General features: G+C 35.1%; 3 protein-coding genes across 6 annotated transcripts; all 3 read right to left on the reverse strand.

Annotated features, from left to right (window-relative positions):
* Positions 1 to 1,587: 1,587 nt before the first annotated feature.
* LOC131604392 (oleosin G-like) lies at positions 1,588 to 2,443 on the reverse strand. The gene has a single exon (XM_058876836.1). The coding sequence runs from the start codon at positions 2,319 to 2,321 to the stop codon at positions 1,836 to 1,838; it is 486 nt and encodes a 161-aa protein (XP_058732819.1). The 5' UTR covers positions 2,322 to 2,443; the 3' UTR covers positions 1,588 to 1,835.
* A 5,083-nt stretch (positions 2,444 to 7,526) lies between these two features.
* LOC131634281 (zinc finger BED domain-containing protein RICESLEEPER 2) lies at positions 7,527 to 10,556 on the reverse strand. 4 transcript variants are annotated; one of them, XM_058904954.1, is made up of 5 exons: positions 10,302 to 10,556; positions 10,076 to 10,144; positions 9,763 to 9,981; positions 8,810 to 9,681; positions 7,527 to 8,700 (listed from the first exon to the last, which is right to left on the reverse strand). In XM_058904954.1, the coding sequence occupies exons 2-5, from the start codon at positions 10,131 to 10,133 to the stop codon at positions 7,786 to 7,788; spliced, it is 2,064 nt and encodes a 687-aa protein (XP_058760937.1). In that variant the 5' UTR covers positions 10,134 to 10,144; positions 10,302 to 10,556; the 3' UTR covers positions 7,527 to 7,785. The 4 variants fall into 4 exon arrangements, with proteins under 4 accessions (XP_058760937.1, XP_058760920.1, XP_058760929.1 ...); XM_058904937.1 differs by having other exon boundaries at positions 9,763 to 9,984; XM_058904946.1 differs by having other exon boundaries at positions 10,076 to 10,163.
* A 553-nt stretch (positions 10,557 to 11,109) lies between these two features.
* Positions 11,110 to 13,766, reverse strand: LOC131604398 (single-stranded DNA-binding protein, mitochondrial). Its single transcript, XM_058876843.1, has 3 exons — positions 13,436 to 13,766; positions 13,008 to 13,335; positions 11,110 to 11,661 (listed from the first exon to the last, which is right to left on the reverse strand). Exons 1-3 carry the CDS (start codon positions 13,685 to 13,687, stop codon positions 11,579 to 11,581), a joined length of 663 nt encoding a protein of 220 aa, XP_058732826.1. The 5' UTR covers positions 13,688 to 13,766; the 3' UTR covers positions 11,110 to 11,578.
* Between the last annotated feature and the right edge of the window lie 12,039 nt (positions 13,767 to 25,805).

Here is a 25,805-nt window from a genome sequence, read left to right on the forward strand (position 1 = left end):
AAGAACTAAATTCACACAGATCAATGTCGGCTTGGACATGCATTCAACAACGTGAATTGTGGGAATGTGAATTGTGGGAAGAACTAAATTCACACAGACGAATGTCGGCTTGTACATGCATTCAACAATGTAGAAGTGAATGACAATTTTTCAATTATAAATACTCAAGTTCTTATGGAATATTTACCCTCCCTTAACAAAATCTACTTGATGGCCATTAAGAAGAAAGTAACAACATTTCTCATCTACCTAAACTTGAAAAATAGCTCTCAAATTGAAGAATCTAATACTCTAATCAATTCAATCAATGCTTACAATGCAAGAAATTTTCAAGACCGTAGTAAGAATCCTATGCATTTAGGATACAAGAAGGATCTCGGAGTTTACACTCACTGCAATAGAACTTGTCACACTATAGAAGCATGCTACAAAAAGCATGGATTCCCTCCACGCTTTTGGCAGGAAACAGGTTTCAGCTAATTCTTACAGTTCTAATAGCAGTGATGAGCAGAACCAATCCAATGAAAGTTCAACAAATGCCTAAGCTAGTATTACTTAGGAGCAATATTCTCAACTGATTAGTTTACTTCAACATTCCAACTTAATGCTTGACACCCAAGCTTCTAGGCTATGTTTGGATACAATAAAAAAAACGGAGCGGAATGGAACGGAGTGGGATAGAATGGAGCGGAACGGAGCGGAATGGAATAAATACGTTTTTCCATTGTTTGGGAACTTCACTATGGAATAGAGTAATTTTTTCATTCCGCCCAAATCGGAGGGTACAAAAAATGGTGGAATGGGATGGAATGCATTCCATCCGATACCACTCCATTCCATTAGTTTTTAATCAATCCAAACGATGGAACATAAATTTATTTCATTCCATTCCGCTCCATTCCATTCTATTCCATCAATCCAAACATACCCCTAATGCTCATCCAAGTCCAAACCCGAATTTCCACTCATTTTGATCACAAATCAAATGAGATTTCAGTAGGCTATGCCCTTGGCTTGAAAGGATTTGTCCTCTTAGACCTCAACTCAAAATGAAATCTTCATTACCTCAACTCAAATGAAATCTTTATTTCAAGAAATATCCCATTTCATGAACATATTCTTCTCTATCATAATCATTCATCATCTGCTCCTCACAATTGGGAGTATTTTACTGACTTGTCTAACAAGAGAGGCTCATCTTTTAATCAAAATCCTGATACATCCAACACCACACCTCCTTGCCTCAATAACCAAACCACATCTACCATTTTTGAAGACACGCAACCTATTTCCACATATACACCACAAAACAATGCTACTGAACATATTCCCACAAGAATTTCATCCCGAGCCAAGCATCCACCATCACATCTCAAATACTATATATGTGCCTCCTTTCATGATGCACCTCATCAATCATCAACAGGTACTCCTTATGCATTATCTAATTTTCTTTTTTATAGTTTCCTTTCTTACTCTCAATTGTCTCCTTCACATTGTAAATATAGCCTTTCTATCAGCACTCACACTGAACCAAAAACATAAAATGAGGCAAGTAAATTATTAATAAGGTGGCACTCAATAAACTATGTGGAACATTTTCGTGATTCTTCTCATACCCATATATCAAAATACAAAACTATGCAGAAGAACGAACAGTCACGCAAAAGAGTAAACGAACAAAAGAATAAACATGACATAACTTAATTCTACTACCATTGCATACACACTTTAACTCATAGTTAGGGCCATATAATAATATTTAACAAAAAACCCGGTTCAACATTATGATATAAACGAGGGGAACTAAACCAAACCAAACCGAGCCGGTTGGTTCAAGCACCAGGCGCTGCATCCTTGACCTTACTCTGCAAATACCCGCCATATTCTTTTGCATAATCTCTAACATGCGTAGCCGTATCGTAAATCCGGTGTCTAGCGTAATCAACCCGGTCCGAACCGGGCGGGTGAAGACCTCTAAAGTAACGGTACAACCAAGACGAAGCAACGACAGCGATGACGCCAAATCCACACATTGACAAGAGTCCGGCGGTTAGGAGGAAGAAAAAAGTACCGGCCGGGACCCATATGGGGCTTGAAACGATTATCAAGGGTGAGAAGAAGATGAGAGAGAGAACGGTGCCAGCTACGGTTAGACTGGTGAGAAGGAGGAAAACGGATCCGGTGACGAGAAGGGTTAAGATGGCAGCGAGATGTGTTGAGTTTGGTGCGTGAAGGTTGTTTTGAAGCTTTCTTAGAAAGACGGATGGTGAGGAGGTGGGTCTGTATGGTTGGGGTGGGGTTTGGTTGAGATCGGCCATTGAGAATGTGGTTTGTTTGAGAGAGAGGAATGGAAATAAAGGGAGAGTGTGGTGGTGGAGTGTGTGTGAAGTGAATGAAGGGACAGGTGTGGGGTTGTTTTGGTGACATGTAGATGGTATACGTGGATGGAATGGAGGTGGGGAATGGGGTTTTGCTTTTGAATGGATTCCCTCACTTCAGGTGGATCCTGCCTTGACACTCTTGACTTTTTCTGTTTCATTAGCTATTCATTGTGGAAAATTTGAAAGAAAAAAAAATCATTTATTTGTGTTTCTTAATAGAGAATAAATTATTTTGATCAAAAGAAAAATAGAGAATAAATTATTTTACAAAGGAACATGTATTCCGTCTAGTCGGTATATAAATTTTAAATTATTTATATAATTTATTACTTTAAAATATTTTGATTGAATATTTATGTAAAAAAAATTCTACATTCACAATGCACTATCATTAAATTCTTTTTAATATAAATAAAATCTATATTGTACAACCGAAAGGAAAGATAAAATGGTATTAATATTTAGGGATATTTTACTTTGAATCCATCTAAAGATTTATACTTATATGTTTATATTGATGTCATATTTCCTTCTAAGCTAAAACGCTTCATTTTTATAGATCTTGTGCTTAGGAATCTGTGTAATGGTATGTTTATATCGTCTTCTATTATTATATTTGTGATGGTCGATCTCTGAGATACATACATAAAGGTCGGAAATAACTAGAAGGAGAAAGAGCGAGATAGTTAAAAAACTAATGGAGGGAGATTTTATTCGATCTTATGGTCGATACAAGGACATGACGGGGTACGAGCTCGACATCAGTGACTTATTCATAGCAACAATTAACAGTTACAATAAGTATACAAAAACTTGATTAGTTAAAGTATTGACAAGGGAGCAATGCGAATTTTTGTTCTTCAGGGGACAAATGTTGGACCAGATATTTAGGACAACTTGTCCAACTTGTTAAACCAGTTTTAACACAATCTCACAACAATAACTATTCAAAGTAAAAACAATAAAGAACACAAGAGAATTGGTAACTCAGTTCAGTGTAACCACGCCCACGCGTGGAGGACTTCCAACCCAAGAAAGGAAATTCACTCTTCAATAGAATTACTACAAAGTGCCTTAGATGAACAAGCTATTTGTTCAATGCCCCTCTTCTTAATTCAATCTTAGTGTCTTTCTATTTAGAACTCCCCATAAATATGAGAACCCCCTCTCACTTTCTCTTAATCATTAAGTCTAGTGATTAACATCAATAAGATTGATGAATGTTGAATTACAACAAAATTAAACAAACCAACAATTATGCCTTATGATATGAATGAAGGTGTTAACGTGGTGTACAAGTAACACAACAAATAAGGACTCAAAACTATAAACCTTAACACAACAATCTTCAATTAAGCTTGTGGCCTTCAAGGTTAGATTGGGTCTCTTTAAATAGAAATTTATATATGGGCTTTTCTCCAATCAGCATTTAAATTGAAATCACCCAATATGGTGGAGATTTGGTTAAGAATTGTTTTTCCAAAACAGCTCCAATAAAATATTTGATTTGAATTCAAATTTAAATTTGATCTTTTTAAATTATCAAACAAATTTAACTAATCAAATTGCTAAAAGATATTAACAAATCGGATTAAAATGCAACTAGAAAATACGCTCAGAACAACATTCATCATTGTCTGCTGACAAGGGTCAGATATTACACACATGCAGGAACATCTGGTCCCATATGTGTTCTTTCTTCACCAAAAAATCTTGTACATTCCATGTATTTTTTGAATAATGCAGTCTATCCAATAGAAACAACAATCTCTCTCATTGGCAAATTTTGACAAAACAACTCTTTCAAAACTTACAAGATGTGCAAAAGGTAAATCTTCAAAAATACCACAAATGAGCCTCATAAGCATACTACACTCAGAACATTCAGAGCAAGCATCAGCAGAAGAACAAAATCAGAAAAGCACACATCAGTAGCAGAATTCAGTAGCAAACATCAATAGTCAAGTGGTTGCTACACTTTAATCAGTCACACAATGATGCTCCATAATCAATCAAGACATGCAATCACACAAGATCAGTCAATCATGCATGCACACACAGTTAGTAGTCACAATCAAAAGTCAGAAGATATTACTAACATACATGATAGTTAGCATAGTTGGCCACTCACTAACACATCATCACACCATTGCTCTCCCTTTTTGCCATAATTTGGCAAAGCTATTAGCACAGTCAGTTAACATATCACCAAGAGTAAACAAACACCAACCATGAGTACAAATGTTGAACATAATGTCAGAACATCTGGACTTTGTTATTGGCAACAAAAATCATAAGGTTATCAAGTCATTACAGAACCAAAACAAGGAAACAAAACATACCCAAATACAAGGGCCAAACAAACTAAGCAAAAACACTTAGGATAAACAACCTTCAGACTTGTTCGTCAGACCATACTCTTGAATTAATGAAAGTAACTCTGTCTTAATCAGCATCAGATTCAAACTCATGTGTTTAAACAGGTCTTTTCTTCAAAGCCTTCATCTTTGTCATAGAATTCTTCCCAATCACAATTACTCCAACAGATGATCCAGCGTGTGTATCCTGAAGCCTTAACCTTCTTCTTAGACTTGTCTTCTAGTATCTTAGCTTTAGCTTTTTCAGATAATTGACTCATTTTTTAAAATAATGAAAAAACTTGAGAGAATAGAAGGTGAATATTATTATGAGTACAATAGAGAAAGGGTAAAAGTGTATTCTTGCTTGTAACGTTGGACAAATAAAAAACAATTTTGCAATCAATCTTATTCCATGTGCACCATAGACCATATGGGATAGGCACTTTCTTGTTCTTCTTGCACATCTCCCTAGCTTTGACTACTATAGACTCTAACGAATGCAAATACCAAAAAGCCTTCATCTTAGACTTGTCATAGAATTCTTCCTAATCACAAATACTCCAACAGATGATCCAGCGTGTGTATCCTGAAGCCTTAACCTTCTTCTTAGACTTGTCTTCTAGTATCTTAGCTTTAGCTTTTTCAGATAATTGACTCATTTTTTAAAATAATGAAAAAACTTAAGAGAATAGAAGGTGAATATTATTATGAGTACAATAGGGAAAGGGTAAAAGTGTATTCTTGCTTGTAACGTTGGGCAGATAAAAAACAATTTTGCAATCAATCTTATTCCATGTGCACCATAGACCATATGAGATAGGCACTTTCTTGTTCTTCTTGCACATCTCCCTAGCTTTGACTACTATAGACTCTAACGAATGCAAATACCAAAAAGCCTTCATCTTAGACTTGTCATAGAATTCTTCCCAATCACAAATACTCCAACAGATGATCCAGCGTGTGTATCCTGAAGCCTTAACCTTCTTCTTAGACTTGTCGTCTAGTATCTTAACTTTAGCTTTTTTAGATAATTGACTCATTTTTTAAAATAATGAAAAAACTTGAGAGAATAGAAGGTGAATATTATTATGAGTACAATAGGGAAAAGGTAAAAGTGTAATCTTTCTTGTAACGTTGGACAGATAAAAAACAATTTTGCAATCAATCTTATTCCATGTGCACCATAGACCATATGAGATAGGCACTTTCTTGTTCTTCTTGCACATCTCCCTAGCTTTGACTACTATAGACTCTAACGAATGCAAATACCAAAAACACCTCTTAGTTTTTCAAATTAATTTGCATCCAAAGCTTTAGTGGATATGTCAACCAACTGTTTTTTAATTGCTATATGCTCAAGATTCATAACTTTATCTCCCACAAATTCCCAAATGAGTAATATTATGACACCTGTCCATCAGAAGAAGGTTTTGGACTCCCGAAAACCCTTGCCTTTAAAGAGGATATAACGTCATAATCAACATACGCACTCTAAAATCTAAAAACATTGGGCTATGTTTTATTGACTTGGTGTAGGAGTGATTGCAGGTACCAAAACATTTTAAGTCCAGGTCGGATCAGTAGGGATGTATGGGACTGAACCATGAATCAGCACTTGTTACACAATATTTCATAAAATGGCGAACTAAACCTGTTTTAAGTAGAGGTGTCAATTTAGGGGGCCAAAAAATTTGAGCCCTAGCCCACTTAATGAGGGGACTTAAAAAAATCTGAGAATAATGGGCCCTCAAATATGTAGGCCCTAAAAATACAAGGCCCCAAAATTAAGAAGGGGGCCCAAGGCCCCAAATTAAAAATTAAAAATTTCTTTTATAATAAAAATAAAAATTTAATTTTGATAAATAATATACCATCAATTCTCAATCTAAAGCATTAAACTATATAATTAGAATGAATAATGCTCTATTATTTGGTGGCTCATTATTATGTGCAGGATATACATTTTGAGACTAAGCCATGTAGAATATGCCCATACACCAATTTTGTTGTTTAATCTAATTATATCATAAACAAGATACACGCAAATTACATTTCATCAATTAACTTCTTCTATTATCATAGTTTATTAGCATGCAATAGTTCTCAAGATGGACTAAAGGCAAGGGATTGAGAAATATTCTACTAATATATTTCATTCTCCATATTAGCTAATCCTTAATCAAACAATATCAATCTTTAATCACTCAAATCCAGCTAGAAAATATTATGCAATTATATACCATCTACCAAAATTAAATTAGAGCATTTAAACACAAGTATATCAAATTAAATTCATTTAAAAATACAACACAGAGAAAGAAAGTTTAAACAAAATTTATAAATTGGGCTCAACATAATGTTAGGGGTTCTACCATATTGGACTCAATATTAATAGACTTAGGGGTTCTATCATAATGTTACTGTTTATGCATAATGACCATGTAATCCTATCTTACAAATTACAAGAATACTAATCCATATTGGAACAAAAAATGAAATTTTTGAAACAAAATAAGGCCCCCTCAATAGGGCCCAAAAATAACACATTAATTAAGGGGCCTAAAAAATTTCTCATCAACAAGGGGCTTAATTAAGTGGGGCTTTAGTGGGGCCAAAAAAATAAGGGCTTTGAATAATTGGGCTTATTTGACAGCTCTAGTTTTAAGTAATTTGGGGTTGAAATATCTCAACAAACATCAAGTGAGATGTAATTGTATGACAGTGTAAATCTTTTTAAACTCAGTAAATAAATGTTTATATTGGTGTGCAGACAGAGGGAGAGTTCAATCATCAAGGTGCATATTTGATATTTCTCTGGGTTAGTAATTTCCAGAATTCCGAACTGTACAGCATGATACATTACATTAAACTATCAAATGTAATACATCAATGTGTTTTTAAACAATAAAACATAAAACGATTTAACTAATCTAAGTTAATGATAAGTGAAAACGAGCCAAAGTCAAGATATACCTAAAAGTGACAGTAACGTTGCATGTTAATTAAGTACTGTTACCCTCCAGTGCAGCCATTTTCTAACACTATTTTGGCTTCTTCTCAGAGCTTGAAGGACTATTTTCTGTTGCAGAAGCAGCTGCTAGTTCCATCAACCTCTCATAATCTATCTCGGTCGACTTAAACTTAAACTTGATGCCAACCTGAATCCATGACTTGATACAAAGAATAGCTTGTGTGCTATCATGCTGCATACAGAATCGTTGCTTGTCAATTTCATCACCCTTGCCACAGAAAAGTTCTTCAGGCACTATTGACGTTGCCTGCACTGCCAAGAAATCTCTAGCCATCAGAGAAAGTCGAGGGTAGCGTGTACTGTTTATCTTCCACCACTCTAGAACATCTGTTACTATAGGAGCTGGAGCTTCTGATAAGTACTGTGTAAGTTCATCAGTGGCAGAACTCAAGTTTGTCCTACGTTTTTTGCGAGCTATTTCCTCAGCAAAGGAAACAATTCCTCCATCTTCGATTTCTGGAGCATTGTAACCAGAACTCATGGAGGAGAAATGGTTAACAGAATAGTTTCTGATAAAATGTGTCCTTGCTTCATCCAGAAAACTTTGTGAATTTAAACTATCAGGGATCAACTCTCCCTTTATTCGAGGATCTAGAATAGCTGTCATATATGTAAATATGTTGCATACTTGACTAATATAACTTCTAGCCTTTTTAGCCATTTCTTCTGCAGCACTTTTTAGCCATTCTGGGCTCGGGCGTGATTCTCTGCAGGTAGCAATTGTATCTGAGATGTGATCCATAAAGAAAAGGACAAGCCCAACCGTTAGCACCTTGCTCGTGCAGATATCGTTTGTGGTTTTGTAGAATGGCTCGAGATATTGATGCATGATGTTAACAACGCTTTTGTCAGAAGAGCTCAGGAGTATCCTACTGCCTAGTGTCTCTTCATGTTTACGAATAATAACATCCACTGATTTACCAGCCTGCATCATAAAAAATATACATTGTTTTACACTATCCATTGCTTCTAATTTGGAATTTGAGTACATGTGTAATAATGCATCACAGGATATCTTAATATATATGAGATACCTTATGAACAAGATCAAGCATTTGGTAGTTTCCACTCCACCTTGCCGAAACATCAAGAGGAAATTTCCATGTACCTTCTTGATAGGCTGTAGATATTTGAATAAAATCCTCGGAGATTACTGGTGAGGCATTCAACTCTATTACGAATTCCCTGATCTTCGAAATCACTTGTTTCGCAGATCTCAATCCATCCTCTATTATCAGGTTCAAAGTCCGAGCAGCGCATGGAATATAACAGAACGGTCCTATTTTCTGACCATCCAAGTCCTCTTTCAAACTATTGCAAGCATGAATAGCACTTGCGCTATTATCATGAGTGCACGAAAGGACTCTGCTTTCAATATTATAAAATTTAAGAACCTTCACAATGCAGCGATATATTTCCGCACCACCACATGGATAAGGTACGCGACAGATGTCAAGAAGCATCTTTTGGAAGCACCAGTTTTCGTCGATCCACTGACACGTTACACTCATAAAGAAAATTTGTTCAAACGAAGTCCAGAAATCAAGCGTGACGGAGAATTTACACGAAACATTTTCTAACAACGCTCTTACATCTTCCCTCATGCTTCTGAAAACCTCATCAAGTACAGATTCATATTTCTCACTAGGCCAAATCTGTATCGATGGGTTAAGAAACTTGTACGAATTCACAAGCCATTTCTCTTCTAGAGTCGAAGGAGGGAGAGAAGCTAGAACAAGCCACCTAACGAGTAACCAATTTAGATGATCATAATCAATTTGGTTCACTTTTCCTTGAGGCTGCGACTTTTTGACAATGGCAGTTGGCCGAGTTGCTGTATTGCTGACAGCTTCGCCTGTCTTTTCATAGCCCGGGTGCCGATTAGCGAGATGCCTACCCAAATTGCCTACATAAATAAACTGAACTTTAGCGGATATCCGCGCAAGGAAATATCTTCATAATGAATCAGTGTTGTTAAATAGTGCACCTGTGGCGGTTGCGATGGAATAGGTCTGTCCACAAAACTTGCATTTCCTAGTTTGACGATCAGCGGCAGTTTCGAAGAACTTCAGGTAAACTGAAGTCATGGTTTTCTTTCTTGGTTTGAATGAATTAACAGGAAGTGGGTTTTCGGAAGAAGCAAGGCCAATATTTACAGGATCCATATTTGAAACCAGTACCAAATTCATCGTGGAGTTATCATTGTCTTCTAATCAAAGTAAAATACATGAGTCATGGAAATGTATGCTTCACAAACTAAGATGAAAACTAACAAGCTAAATTAAGCTGAACTCACTCACCTTTGTAATTTCTGAAGTGATTATTATTGTTATTATTATTATTAACACCCCAGTCCATGTAATCATCGCCTGTTAATAGTATTATTATCTGGAATTAAGTGAGAGAGAAATAATTAACATGAAACATAATATTATTAGTGTTTGAAGTAGTTTGCATTTGAAACAAGAAAAAAAAGTGGAATCAAAAAAGGGGAAATGAAATGGAGAGTTGATAAGAAAGAAATACTCAGAAATTTTGGTGATCAGAGGGAGGGAAAATGGAGAGAGATGAAATTGAGCTGAGGAAGGAGATCGGCGTGAAGTGGATCTGAGCCGAGAGAGAGTTGAGTTGTTTTGAGCCGCGTCGCTGCAGATCTTGATTTTTCTTTTTTTGATGTCACGGCTTCGCTCAAACGAATTTTTTTGTAGAATTAGAAAGACGAGAGAGAGAAAAGAAGAAATGTGTGTCAGTGAGTGAGTGAGTCGAAGTCGACACGGTGGAGTTGAGTCTTCCTTTTAGCCAGCTTTTTACTAAGCCCAATGTTGCTTTAGTTAGTCGGCTTTAGTTTTCTTTTTTTTAAAACTGGGCATTTTAATATGTGTTTTACTTCATTATCACACCCCATTTCTTGATTTTCATGCTCATCTAACTTCTCTCAACTTCACTAATTTTCTTGTAAATAAAATAAACTTTACTATTTATATACTGGCCATGGATCGAAATGAAATAATTAAATATCTATATTGGTAAAAAATTTATTGGTCTTTTTATACAATTTTTCAAATATGATTTGGTTGGAAAATTAAATCAGCTGACATTATTTAGTTAAAGGAAATAACTTATCGTTTCACAAATTTAAAAGACTAATACAACACATGCCTTTTCTTATAGAGATGTCTTGGTGGTTAGTTTTACTGAAATAATCCTCTTGCACAAATTGATTCCAGACCAACTTACCCCAAGGTAGCTTCACTATCTTAAAAATATGGGTCTGATATGAGATCCTCTGGACATCAAAATTTCAAATGTACAGGCATTTTAAGAGCGAAAAAGATAGACTAATATGCATAGTAGCATATTAAAGAATTGTTACAATCCTATTCAGTTCAATTACAATGAAATAAATAAGATACCATTTGTTCACACAAACGTTTAGCAAACTATCAAACTATTGGGGCAAAGAAGCATTCGGCATTCCGTATTCATATAGCAATAACTTTTAAGAGTAGCTTCTAAGACTTTGGAGCAGAATGAAAGGTCGGTCCCATAGCAAAAGTCCTTTTGTTAAACTGAAATACGCCATGTCACAAGTTTGCCACCATACAAAAGCAATAAGGTTGAACTATATATTCCTTGTATTGCACAGAGCAAGAGCAAGAGCGAGATCACTCCGATCAAGAGTTTGCAATATGGCAAATGTCACTAACAGTTCCAAATTCGAGATAAACATACAGAATATAGTTACAAAATAAAAAATTCTCCCCAGCCAACTGAATCTCATGTTCCCATTTGAAGCATACGATTTAATAATAGCCAACAGCTCTCATGTCATTTTGTTGTGCCTGTTGCTCAGAATCATCGCCCGGACTTAAAAAGACAACACGACCTGGGGAAGACAAGAAGTTGTATTGCATTAAGTCAAAAACTTCTTATTCTCAAACAATCTTTTCTCATATGTCAAATACTATTTTAAACATAAGCTACAAAAAAACCTTCAACCTTAAATAATCCATATACATGAAAATACTACCTATATTATGCAAAGGAAAAGTGCTAGCAACACCTTTCCCCAACTCTTTTTTATTAGGTAAAATTCAAGTCAATCCAACCATTGTAACCAGGACTCATTTTCAATGTGGTGGGAACGATATGAATTTTACTCTATCAAAGAGAGTGTGTTAGGGTGACTATCTCTAGCACTTCTATCCTCTCATGCTGACATTTTCTGTTGAATTCCAAATGCAATTTCCAAAAGAAATCCATGTTTCAATTAGAAAAATGAGGAAAATTAGAGAATGACTGCAAATTTTAACTGGTTTACTAAATGAGCCAAGTTTGAGCTTTCTCATTGGCATGTGAACCAAACGGACACACTCACTTCAATAACTTATCTTTATTGATTCAACTTTTAATTTGCAAATAAAAGAACTTATTATTATTGCTTGATTGCCAAACTGTTTGGTGACGAGCCCTATTTATACTATTTCTGTAGCATTTTAAAAAAGAAAATGTTCTAGAGTAAAGACATTTAATACAACAACAACAACCACCAAACCTTATCCCACTAAGTGGGGTCGGTTACATAGGTCAACTTTCGCCATAATGTTCTATCCAGGACAATGCTTCTATTCAAATCCTTAATCTCGAGATCTTTCTTAATAATTTTTCTTATAGACTTTCTAGGTCTTCCTCTACCTTTAATTGTTTGACTTCTTTCCATCTAATCTACTCAAAGAGAATGCAAAAGAAAAATCTAGTAAATAAGAACACTCTAGTTCATATGGCTAGAAATATATAGAAATCTTAAAAGTCTTCTAATTCTTATATCTTTATTTAATGGTGTTCCTTGAAAGTTCTACAATACTCTCTACCATCCTTTATCATTCTCCGTCACTAAGAGTCTGTTTGAATTAGCTTATTTAAGTTTATCAAAAAGCATAAGTGCTTGTTTGATTACTAGAGAGAGCGTTAAAGAAACAACTTATATAACATGTTCATAATCTATTTTCAACTCACATCCAAAAACTTTTCGGGATAACTTGTGAGAACAGCATAACACATATGAAAACAATGTGACTTTATCATGTAATAACATACAATTGGCCTGTGTAAAAGATAACACTACTGAAACAGTTTATAAATGAAATACTATTGCATAGCACTAAGAAACCCTAAGAAGCACTTGAAAACATCTTTTAATAATATCAAGGATTGAAAAGTTAGTTAATTTACCCTGTCGACGAACAGCAACCTCTCTAATTCGGCGAACAAGTCCGGTAATGGGATCAGAGAAAACCTTAGTCTCGAGGTTTCCCTCAATATACAAAGTTGAGCCAGGAAGAACGTTTTTCATGAGAAGATTCCCCAATCTCTCAGGATAAACTGTAACCCTATGCCACTGAACCGCACATCGATTAGCATACTCACTAGGGTTTTCATGATCCAGTGGTCTTCTATTGTTGCGAATACCACCGGTTCCAATTGACAGCAGAGTAACCACAGTACCGCTCTTGAGCTTCTTCTGCACCGGTTTTTGCCCTGCTTTGCCTACCAATATCGCCTACACTCACACAATCACACAACAGACAAATTCAGATTCAATGGTAATAAATCAAAATGAAATCAAATTAGTGAAATAATCGGTGGAGAAATTGGATTACTCTGTAAATGCCGGGATCGAGGCCATTCTCGAGGGGTCGATCGTAGAAGGTTCTTTCGGGTTGGTCGGGTGAGGGGGAAGGAGTGGCTAAGTCGGCATCGTCGGAATCGGAGGGGGGGTTGGTGGTGGTGCAGAAGCGAAGAGGAATGTGGTGGTGATGATGGAGAGTGGGTGTGGAAAGTAGAGAGCGAAAGAGCGTAGTTGCGTTTGAGATTGAGAATTTTCCGAATCCCATTCCAATGGAGTTGTGCATTCTAGTCACTGTTCTATCTCTTAAACCCTACAAACTTTTTCCACTTGAAAAACCCAAACACCTTGTCTTAGAACGACAACAATACATCTATCTATCTATCTACATTTAATACTATTAGCTAATTTACATTTAATACTATTAGCTAATTTACATTTAATACCATTTTCATATATTGGTTTTTACAAAATTACCCATATTTACTTTTTGTACACCTATTAAAATTGTTGGTATTTTGGTCTATCCACACAACTGTCCATTATATCTTAATATTTTATTCAACTATATTATAACTTATTTTCACCATTCTTTCTCTCTCTTCACCTTTTTAGTTTTCTACCTTAATCTCTCTATACTTCATTTACTCTTTAAAATAAAAAATAATATAAGGGAAAAAATTATTATTGATCTAAATATTTTTGTATACAAAAATTTAGTATTTATTCAGATATTTTTGTAAATGATACCTAAACATAAATAATATTTGTATCAGAAAAATTTATTATTGATCTAAATATTTTTATATAAGAAAAATATTATTTATGATTAAAAAAAATTATTCAAAAATGGTATACAGGAAAAAATCTATTATTGATCTAAATATTTTTTATCCAAAAATTTACTATTCACTCAAATATTTTTATAAATGATATCTAAACAAAAATAATATTTGTATACGGAAAAAGTTTATTATTGATTTAAATATTTTATATACGGAAAATGATATTTATGATCCAAAAAAATTTATTCAAAAATGGTATACGGGAAAAAAATCTATTATTGATCTAAATATCTTTATATACGAAAATTTACTATTGATATAGATATTTTTGTAAACATTACCTAAACATAAATAATATTTGTATACGGGAAAAATCTATAATTGATCTAAATATTTTTCTATATGAAAAATGGTGTTTATGATCCCAAAAATTTTAATTCAAAAATAATATCGGGGAAAAAATTATTATTGATCTAAATATTTTTATATACGAAAATTTACTATTGATCCAGATATATTTATAAACGATACCTAAACATAAATAATATTGTATAGGGGAAAAAATCTATAATTGGCCTAAATATTTTTCTATATGAAAAATAGTATTTATGATCCAAAAAAATTTAATTCAAAAATGGTATACGGGAAAAAATCTATTAATGATCTAAATATTTTTATATACAAAAATTTACTATTGATTTAGATATTTTAGTAAACGATACCTAAACATAAATAATATTTGTCTACGGGAAATTTTTTTTATTGATCTAAATATTTTTCTATATGAAAAATGGTACTTATGATCCAAAAATTTTAATTCAAAAATGGTATACGGGAAAAAGTCTATTATTGATTTAAATATTTTTATATAAAAAAATTTACTATTGATTCAGATATTTTTGTAAATGATACTGAACATAAATAATATTTAAATACGGGAAAAATCTATTATTTATCTAAATATTTTTATATACGAAAAATGGAATTTATGATCCAAAAAAATTTTATTCAAAAATGATATATGGGAAAAAATCTATTATTGATCTAAATATTTTTTTATACATAAATTTACTATTCATTCAAATATTTTTATAAATGATACCTAAACAAAAATAATATTTGTATATGGAAAAAAATTATTATTGATCTAAATATTTTTATATACGAAAAATGGTATTTAGATCCATAAAAAATTTATTCAAAAATGGTATATGAGAAAAAATCTATTATTGATCTAAATATTTTTATATACAAAAAGTTACAATTTATCCAAATATTTTTGTAAATGATATCTAAACATAAATAATATTTGAATACGGGAAAAAATATATTCTTGTCTACATATTTATATATAAGAAAGATGATATTTATGATTCAAATATTTATGATCCAAGAATGATATAAGAGGAAAAAAAATTTATTGATCTAAATATTTTGATATACGAAAAATTTATTATTGATCTAAATATTTTTTCATTTTAAATATTCTATTTAAAATAAATATATTATGTAAATAAATGCGCGTATCAGACCAGAACCCGTGCGTATGCACGGGTTTGTTACTAGTACAAACTATAAAATGAAATCAAACTATCAGTCATACTTCATAGTTCATACATTTAGAAAAAATGATAAATTAAAAAGAAAATCCTGAAGGGCTATTCCAATTTTTTAGTTTAAAAATTGATAAAAATTAGGGTTGTTAAAAAAAATTTGAAACAAAGTGAATCGCCGAATCAAACCAAATTAGAATTAAATAAACTGAACTATTACTAATGGTTAGTGAACCGAATTATATTTTATTAATAGTTTTAGAATTGAACCGATAAATAATTAACTACACTCAAATTATTCATGAACCGTACCGTAACTTTAGTTTCTAACTTCTAATATCTTCTTTAGTTTTCATGTGTCCAACTTTAGAACCATGAAAAATTGAAAGAACTGAAAAATGGCCAATAACCCTACACCCCAAATTGATGAAGAGCTTTAAACCTTCAAATTGGTAAAGATCCCAAACTCTCAAATTCAGAATTGAAGTTCACTATGTTAGAATAAGAAATGTTCTGATCAATATTCTTAGTTTTGATGATAACATTAAGTATGAATTTTGTATAAGACAATGTGGTAATCTAATCCTTTACGTTTTCCATTTCAGGAAAAGTATAAAAGAGTATGCACAAATCAGCATTCAGAAGCACTGACCCAGAAGTTCTGGATGGCTTTATCAGAACATGGTCTGGCAAGACATCAGAAGTTGGTCCTGCAGAATCAGAACATGAACTGGAAAGCATCAGAAGATGGCAGTCAGAAGGAAAAGCTCTAAAGCTCTTATGGTATCACGCTCAAAGCACTTCAAGTCTGAAGACAGAAGTTGCATCTGCACCAAAGCTGGAGACTCTGATATTCAAACGTTGTTATCTACAAAATCTGAGTCCAGAAGAAAGTACAAGATGAAAAGGCTATAACGTCAAATCTCTGACTGACAAAAGGAACGTTAAAAGCTACAAAAGGCAAAGTCAGTAAAAGCAGCAAAAGCATGGCTCGAGGTAGTTGACAAAAGTGTGAAACATTAAATGCAGCGTTGTACTATTCACGCAAAGCATTAAATGATCCCAGCGGTCATTTCCTCTCAAGCGCCTATATATAGAAGTTCCATTCAGAAGCAGCATACAACACTCTTGCGCAATTATACCGAAACGCTGTCAAACTGAAATTCAAGAAGAACTTCATCTTCAACCTCACAACTTTGTAATATCTTAGTGAGTGTTAAGAACTAGAACTTAAGAGAAATATCACTTTGTGATTACAAAATTACCCATCCTTACTTTTTGTACACCTATTAAAATTGTTGGTATTTTGGTCTATCCACACAATTGTCCATTATATCTTAATATTTTATTCAACTATATTATAACTTATTTTCACCATTCTTTCTCTCTCTTCACCTTTTTAGTTTTCTACCCTAATCTCTCTATACTTCATTTACTCTTTAAAATAAAAAATAATATAAGGGAAAAAATTATTATTGATCTAAATATTTTTGTATACAAAAATTTAGTATTTATTCAGATATTTTTGTAAATGATACCTAAACATAAATAATATTTGTATCAGAAAAATCTATTATTGATCTAAATATTTTTATATAAGAAAAATATTATTTATGATTAAAAAAAAATTATTCAAAAATGGTATACAGGAAAAAATCTATTATTGATCTAAATATTTTTTATCCAAAAATTTACTATTCACTCAAATATTTTTATAAATGATATCTAAATAAAAATAATATTTGTATACGGAAAAAGTTTATTATTGATTTAAATATTTTATATACGGAAAATGATATTTATGATCTGTCATACCCCAAATTTGTCCTACCCTTTAATTTCTAACTGGCTTAGACTTTTGCATCTCATCTGCATATATCCATCAGGTCATTTAATACTTCATGCATCACTAACCAATAATTTGAGACATGGGATCAGAGGTCTTCTAGTGAATTAGGGTCTATTGGTTTGAGGCTTCTACTTCAGATAAACTTGTTTCAACTGGTTCTTATGTGTGCACTGGATTATGGAATCAGGGTTTCGGTTCATGGATATTGTGGATTTCCACTTCATCGAGCTTCAAAGTTATTCTTCATCCATATACAACAAATTCAATGATTAAGGGTTTTATTGAGGCTTTTTGAGATTAAAGGTATGAATGGAGAATGCATTGGGAGTTTGAATATGAAGCATACAAGGGAAAGTTACGTTTCAAGGGTAAAGGAATTCAAACACATTCATTCATTCAAAAAAAAAACATTTGAACATGGTTAAGAAGAGGTCCTTCAAGCTACCATCAAAGCCTCCTTTCAAGAATTCCAAAATTAAAAGCAAGAGGAAAAGAAATTTTAAAGTTTGGATTGGAAGAGAAACATAACAAAGTTGGTTTTGTCCACTGAATGTACATACGCATTACCAAATTCCTCACAAAGTCCAAATGTCATTCACCTTCATAAATCAAGCTCTTGTTCATTCAAATATACATTACCAAGTCACAATACACAATTACAAAAGGAAAAGAGAGAAACCATTCATTTCATACTACTTGAAATATAAGTCACCGTCACAAGTTTATCACAATTCGAAAGTTCAAGCCGCATGGGATACAAGTTGTCACAAGTTTCAATCGTTACACAAAGGAAAATTACAAAAGGGCCACGGTTGACCGTCGACTTGTTGACCCTTCGACTAATTCAAATTGACTTCCTAGACCTAATGCTCTCCTCTTTAACGTCATTTGGTCTCTTTCTCCAAGTCCTCTTCATCATTGCTCATCTATGCTCTATGTGCTATTTCAAGTGTCATTCCAAACTACTCCACAAAGTCTGCCCTGCACAAAGAAACAACAAAAAACAGTTCAGCCCACTTTTATTCAAACATCTCCTAACTACCACCTAACTTCTAACAGTTTAACACTTAACAGCTTCTCTAACAACCCATAGCAGTTGCATAACAAACATACCAGCCCCTGCATCCAGTTCAGTCACTACATACCTGCTGCAAAACCAACTCGACCCGCTGCATAACAGAGAATTAAACAGGTCAGAATCAGTCCCGTATCCATACTAAAATTCATGTTAGAAAATCCAAAACCAGTCATGTGTACGCATATATGCGCATACATTTGCAGCCCTGCAATTTAATTCAAAAAATCCCAAAGAAACAATAATCTACAGTAGTCTAGCCAAGTCAAAAAGAGTACCTTTAAACCATTCCGAACATGCCGCTGCGGGTCCTGCCAGCATCAATTTGAACCAGGGCTTGTCATGTTGTTGTTATATGCACAAGGCTATTAAAATCCAAAGTATCATCACCAGACCTATATATCCAAGACACTGCATCAGTTCAAAGAAAGGCACTCGAAATTACAGAAGAAAATCTCTAACAGAAACATAACTAACCTATAACTGACTTCAACAAACTCATAACTGAAATAACAGAATTACAACCAACTTCTAACCGACTTCAATCCTCACCATTCATCTTATAACAAACTCCCTCTAATCCTAGGGCTCACGTTCACTCATCCCTAACCAACTCTCTAACTGAATCTCTCACTCTCAATCTCTATATAATCTCCCTTCCCTCCATAATTCAAACATCATCACATCTTCATCTTCAAAATTCACCACCTTCATCTTCTTCACTTCATAACTCTCTCTCCCTTTCATCTTCAATCTTTCCATTCTCCACCGCTTCTCCACCATTTCCACCATCTTCATCGTTCTGCAACCATCATCTTCACCATCGTTCAGACATCACTTCACCCTCCTCAATCAACAATTCAACGTGACTCTATACAATTCTGCATCATCTTCAGATGCAACCTCCAATTCAACAATTTCGTGCATCATCTTAATTCTTCAAGCAAAATCTCAGAACCTTCATCACCTTCATCCTTACCACGTTCAGTCATCGTCAACCTGTAACCTTCAAGAACGCGGCAATAGCACAACATCAACAACAAGAACAAATCGCTCAGAAATCCTAAAGAAGAAGGGGAAGGAATTGTATATCGAAGAAGAAGAATTAAGAAGGAAGCAAGTTATTACCTCTAATCTTCTTGATTTGCCTAACTTCGACACTCCGAAGCCTCGCATTCTCTATCGTCCTCTTTTCTTCATGCCACGAGGAGATGAGCAATAAACATGGAGCATTGAGTGAGAGACTCGATTCGAAGGTGACGGTGGCCGGAGGTTTGCTTTTCATCGGAGAAGGTTGAGGTCTCCATTTGCACCGTCGGAATTAGAAAAAGGAGGATGAGAGAACCGAAGCAAGAGGTGAGGACGAGTCATGGTGGTGTTGGCATCCGGTTTGAGAACGAAAGGAGGAGGCCGTCGCGTCTGAGTTTGACACCGCCGGAGCTCCGCCGCTGTTCATGAAGAGAAGAATACGAATTTTCAACTGCAATGGTCACAACTCACAAATCAGCGTAACCCTAATTCCTTTTCTAGTTTTTTTAATTTTTTTAGTTTTAATTTTTTTTCAATTTAATTTTTAATTAAATTTTGTTAATAAAATCTGAAAACAATCAAGCTTGGGCCTGTACACGAAGCACTCTTCTCACCCCCATTTTTGGCCCATAACCTTTTTTCGTATAAGAAAAACCTGAACAAAAACAAAATGCCTGGGCCACGACCACTTCTTACACCCCTCCTTGGCCCATGCTACATCTTTTTTGGCTGAAAACTATAGCATACAAAAAACTCTGTTTGGGCTTGTTACCATGGGCCCTGCGCCCTTGCTTTGCTCACCCTTGAATTCAACATAAACCCCTTGACTCTATATGTTTCATGTGTAGATTTAGTTTTTACATAAGTTTTTCCTTTTAGGTGATAAAGACATAATAAAATTCATCATTTTTCTAAATATATTTTAGGTGTTTTGTTTAGAATTAATTGTTAGATTTTAGTCATAATTTCCCACTTCAAAAAACCATAAAAATAGTAGTATTTTAGTTAAATTTTGTACTATATTTTGACTTGTTTCATTTCATGCTTTTTACCAATTTTGTATCATTGTATTACTTGGCTTTTGCTTGTAATTGTGATCTTTATTTTCACGCTTCTTTCAAACCTTAACCTTAGGTAGAAACCATGATAATAATAAGTGGAATTCCCCATTCATATTAGACTAGTCCTCTTAGGCTAGTTTCTTTTTCTTTTACAACATAAAACATCTAAAAATACTTGAATAAACTCCCATAAAAAATACCAAGAAAACTCATAAAAAATGACTAATAAATACTTTGACTAATAAAAAGGGAATGGAAGCTTGTAACTTCCCTTGCTTAAGGGATGTTCGAGTGCTTGTGGCCCCCTTGCTTAAGGGTTCCATTCAGGCGTAAGTTCCCAACCCCTAAAAAAACACAAACCAAAGAGTAACTCGAGTTTCCCTTGCTTAAGGGATTTCCTCGAAACACTCAAACTCTCTCTCTTTCTCTCCTTTCTTAAGGGCATTGTTATCTCCGCTCTATTGCATCCTAGGCAATCCCTTATGCAAGAGCGCGAGCGTTAACTCCGTCCAACTAAAAAACACAAAAACAAACAAAAACTATGGAGCCGAACTACGGCGTTCTGATTCCTGAAAAGGATACGTAGGCATCAAGTCGCGGGGCTTGAACGAGCACACTTGTAAATATCCCTTCTTTTCCCCGTATTTCTTTTTGCATTCATTCGCATATAGACATAGACATAGTACACACCCTTTAGATAGAAACAAACATAGGTGGATACCATCGAGTACGATGGGTGCGAGGGGTGCTAATACCTTCCCCTTGCGTAACCGACTCCCGTACCTTGATTCTCTGGTCGCAAGACCTTGTTCCTTCCTTTGTTAGGTTTTCTGATATTCCTTTCCCTTATGGGATAAATATATTGGTGGCGACTCTGTTCATTTTTCGCGAGCGTGCGACAGCTGGCGACTCTGCTGGGGATGTTGCTAGACCTGTTGCTGGTCCATCCTTAGTGAGTCGATCCTAGCCTGCGTTTGTTTGTTTATTTACTGGGTGTTTACTTGTTTTTTATGTCTATACCTTGTATATAGGTTTGCATGCTTATTCTTTGCCTGCATATCATGTTTATTTCTGTTTGCACATCATGCATATGGATTATATTCTGTGTTCCTTGGGGTCTTCTGTTCTGTTTTGCAGGTGGGGGGTTTTTGAGGTAAAAGGCCCACTACCCAGGCCAAGTGACACCTAGGATTAGCGTGGATGCTCATGTTGGCTCCCGTAGCTCTTGCTACGATCGAGTTGATGTGGGGTACCACAACTGAGCGAGGTTCTTTCATGGAACACTGTGTCTGGCACCCTTGCTGCCTCAAACACTTTGTACCCCATGGGAACTGTAGACCCTAGTGACCATTAGGGACCACTTGTCCGTGTCTAGACTTCTTACCCGTGAGATTGGGGTGGGACAGGAAACCTTGGCTCCTACATACCTTTGGCTCTTCATATTTGAGGTCGGACCTTTATTTGGTCTGTTCTCATGGTGCTTGATATTCTGGTATTCAAAAAGGCGTCGAACCTTTGATCCTGTGACACTTGGCCTGTACAGAAGCTTCACATCAGTTATTCAGAGGATTGTGTGGTGGTTACTCAGATCATATGGACCTTGATCCCATGCTTGCATTGCATAACATCATTGTTTTATCCACTTCATTTGTGAGGAATTCTAAAGTCTATTTCCAAAAAAAAGAAATGAAAAGAAAAAGCAAAAAGAAAAGAAAAGATATTCTATACAAAAAAAAAAGAAGCTTTGATTCCAAAAAAGAAAATGAAAGATTGTGAAAAGACTTTAGGATCTCTCATAAATGAAACATGCATTCATATCATCATACATTTCATGGTCCCGCATCAGAAGCTAATTGGGGTCCCTTCTTCAGATTTCTGCTTCATCAACAAATTTGACTTCCCTACATCCGTAGCATACAAGGATTAATCAGAAGAGAATCATGGACCATCTCGAACAAAATCAGGTTGAACTTCGTAAGGACATGGATACTATGGGGGAGAGGATGAACCAACTCTTGGAGACTCTCCATGTTGTTATTCAGGGGCAAGAAGAGCTCAGACAAAGTGTTGCTAAGTTGGCTAATGGTACTCCGACCACTGTTGCTAATGGGGGATCAAAACCTGTGCCCGTGGAAGTTCCAAATAAGGAGGATTCACATCATGAGAACGATTCCGAGCTTGAAGCTTTCAAGTTCCCGATCGAGGAAAATGAGAGAAAATTCCATCTCCTAGAAGAAAGATTGAAGGCTTTAGAAGGTCGAGGCTCCTCTGGTTTAAATGCTATTGATTTGTGCTTAGTTCCTGACATCAAGATTCCTGCTAAGTTCAAAGTCCCCAGTTTTGAGAAATACAAGGGTACCACTTGTCCGATGAGTCACATCAAGGCATTTTGCAACAAGATGGCACCGTATGCAGAAAATGATAAGCTTCTCATGCACTTCTTCCAAGATAGCCTAAGTGGGGCATCCCTTGAATGGTATACAAGACTTGAACGAATACATATCCGCACATGGGATGAATTAGCAGAGGCTTTTCTCAAGCATTACAAGTTCAACAGTGACATGACTCCTACTAGACTACAACTTCAAAGTTTAACTCAGAAGGTGGATGAGTCTTTTAAGGAGTATGCACAAAGATGGAGAGAATTAGCTTCCAGAGTCCAATCTCCTCTTTTGGAACGAGAGCTTGTAGACATGTTCATGAATACTCTGAAAGATCCTTATTTGAACATGATGATTGGATGTGCTTCCTCCGAATTCTCAAGTTTGGTTGTCGTAGGAGAACGAATTGAAAATGCTTTAAAGATGGGTAAAATCCAAGATATGGCCAATATTCCTGAATTCATTGAAGAAGAGAAAAATGAAACAAATGCGACTTCAGAGAATGGAGAAGAGGAACTCCCTGCTTATCCTCAGGTTCATGTTCTTAACTATCACCAAAATTACCAACAACAAGGTCCACGAAGGCCGAGAAGACCACCAAGAAAGATTGACCCGATTCCTATGACTTATAGTCAACTGCTCTCTCATTTACTCAATGAATCCTTGGTCGAACTAAGGGAGGCTAAACCCCCTCCAACACCGATTCCTCAAGGATATGATTTAAATGCAAAGTGTGAATACCATTCTGGGACATCTGGACATTCAACTGAGGATTGTAATATTTTGAAACACAAAGTCCAAGATCTCATCGACTCCAAAGCGATATCATTCACTCCAAATGGTCTTCACATAAATTGAAAGGTTCATGGGGCTCCCGCACGAAGGATAAGCAAGACGCACTCTTATCTTGAGCATTGTGCCATTTGCATTGCTCGAATCCCTTAAGGCATTACAAATTCCTGGATGACTTTGTCAGAATCTTTCTCCGTATGGTAATCAAGAATGTTCTACACAACGCTTCTCATTCTCAAGGTTCTACTTCATATCTCAGTTGCCTCTTCTCAGGATTTCCTTCTTAATGGCCTTCGCATGTTAACAGAGACGAGAAGAATATGAGAAACAAATTGACGTGATTCTATTGCCTCGTTCCCATTCGCCTCCCTGTTTGTTGGAACTTCAATTGGTTAAGATTCGAGTATTGGGTCCTCTTCACCACAAATAGATCTCTTCAATTTGATGACCATACAAGGCTTGGGGCTCCCGCACGAGGGATAAGCAAGACGTACTCTTATCTTGAGCATTGCATCACTCGCATTGCTCGAATCCCTAAAGCAAGGCAAAAGTTTACAACTCATGGGTGACTTCGTTGGAGTTCTCTTTTGGAGTAATTTGAAGTGTTTGGAAAGAACTGCAAAAAGTATTCAAGATCAATGAGTCCAGACAGAGTCAAGTCTCCTCAACAATGGCATTCATTTAGTTTCTTTATTGCATTCTCATTTGTAACATTTCATTGTTTGTTTAAGCATTGCTAGCATGTAAAAACTTGTTAATTTCTGAATGAAAATCATAATACATTGTTTATGTTTGTCTTGAAGCCACCCATTCGTTATCACTCATAAAATGTTTTTGGCATTACGATACCAACTTTACTAATCACTTGCTTAGGCAAAGAGCTGAGGGAGAATGATGAAAGATAAAAATGCAAAAATCTCTAATCGTGTGTTTTTGAATAAAAAACCCTACTGAGGATGTACAGGCATTGTTTCAAATCCCTAAACACCGGAGATATAAGGGAGATAGACCATCGTCAACCCCTTTGAGCCTTGAAGTAGGAGTTCTTTTCTAAATCATTAAAACCCTTATTTTGACCTTGGGGCAGGGTAGTGTTCATTTAACTTGATCGAGTGTTCAAAACTCACCAAAAGGGTATGCATCTAAGGATACAACAATGGTTATCCTCCAAAAGGTTGAGGAATGTCAAAACCGCGATGATTATCCTTATTCCATCAAGAGATGACGATACCATAAGGGTAATCCTTCATTAAAACAAAGGAGTGAGGCGGTCGCAATCACCTCCAACAAATCAAAGACTATGCGAGGTCACACGACTTGTTCAAAAAAAAAAGAAGAAAGAGAGCAAAAAAAAAATGGCGAAAAAATAATGAAAATAAAAGATGAAAAGAAAATGGCAAAAGAAAAGATGATGAAATTGCCAAGCAAGAACAAAGTCGTGTGACAATAAATCAGAAGAATAAAAGGTGAGCGACCGCCATGTCCAAAGAACCTCATTGATTCCTCAACCATTTCAAATTCCTTGTGAGGGATGAACACTCGTGTCGAGTTAATTGAGCATAGGAATGGAGAACATCACGAAGGGGGTGGGTACAAATAATTTTGAGCCTAAAAATCCTTTGTTTTCTAAAAAACCGCGAACCCGACCAAGTTACAACCCTTAAAAGTCCTAATTGAAGTAGGGTTTATTTCGAAGGTGCACTCCGATGAGATAACGTTTAACTGACTCCCAATGAAGCGAGACTCATGTCCATGTTGGTATCGTACGTTTGCTTTATCTTCCATATGCAAAAATCGAGGTTGTGTCAACTAGTGATCCATTCACAAGAGGTCGCAACCTCATTTCAATAAAAAGTTTCTTTAAACTTCAAGGCTAACA

This window comes from Vicia villosa, linkage group LG1 (assembly GCF_029867415.1).
Source record: "Vicia villosa cultivar HV-30 ecotype Madison, WI linkage group LG1, Vvil1.0, whole genome shotgun sequence".
Lineage (NCBI taxonomy): Eukaryota > Viridiplantae > Streptophyta > Magnoliopsida > Fabales > Fabaceae > Vicia > Vicia villosa.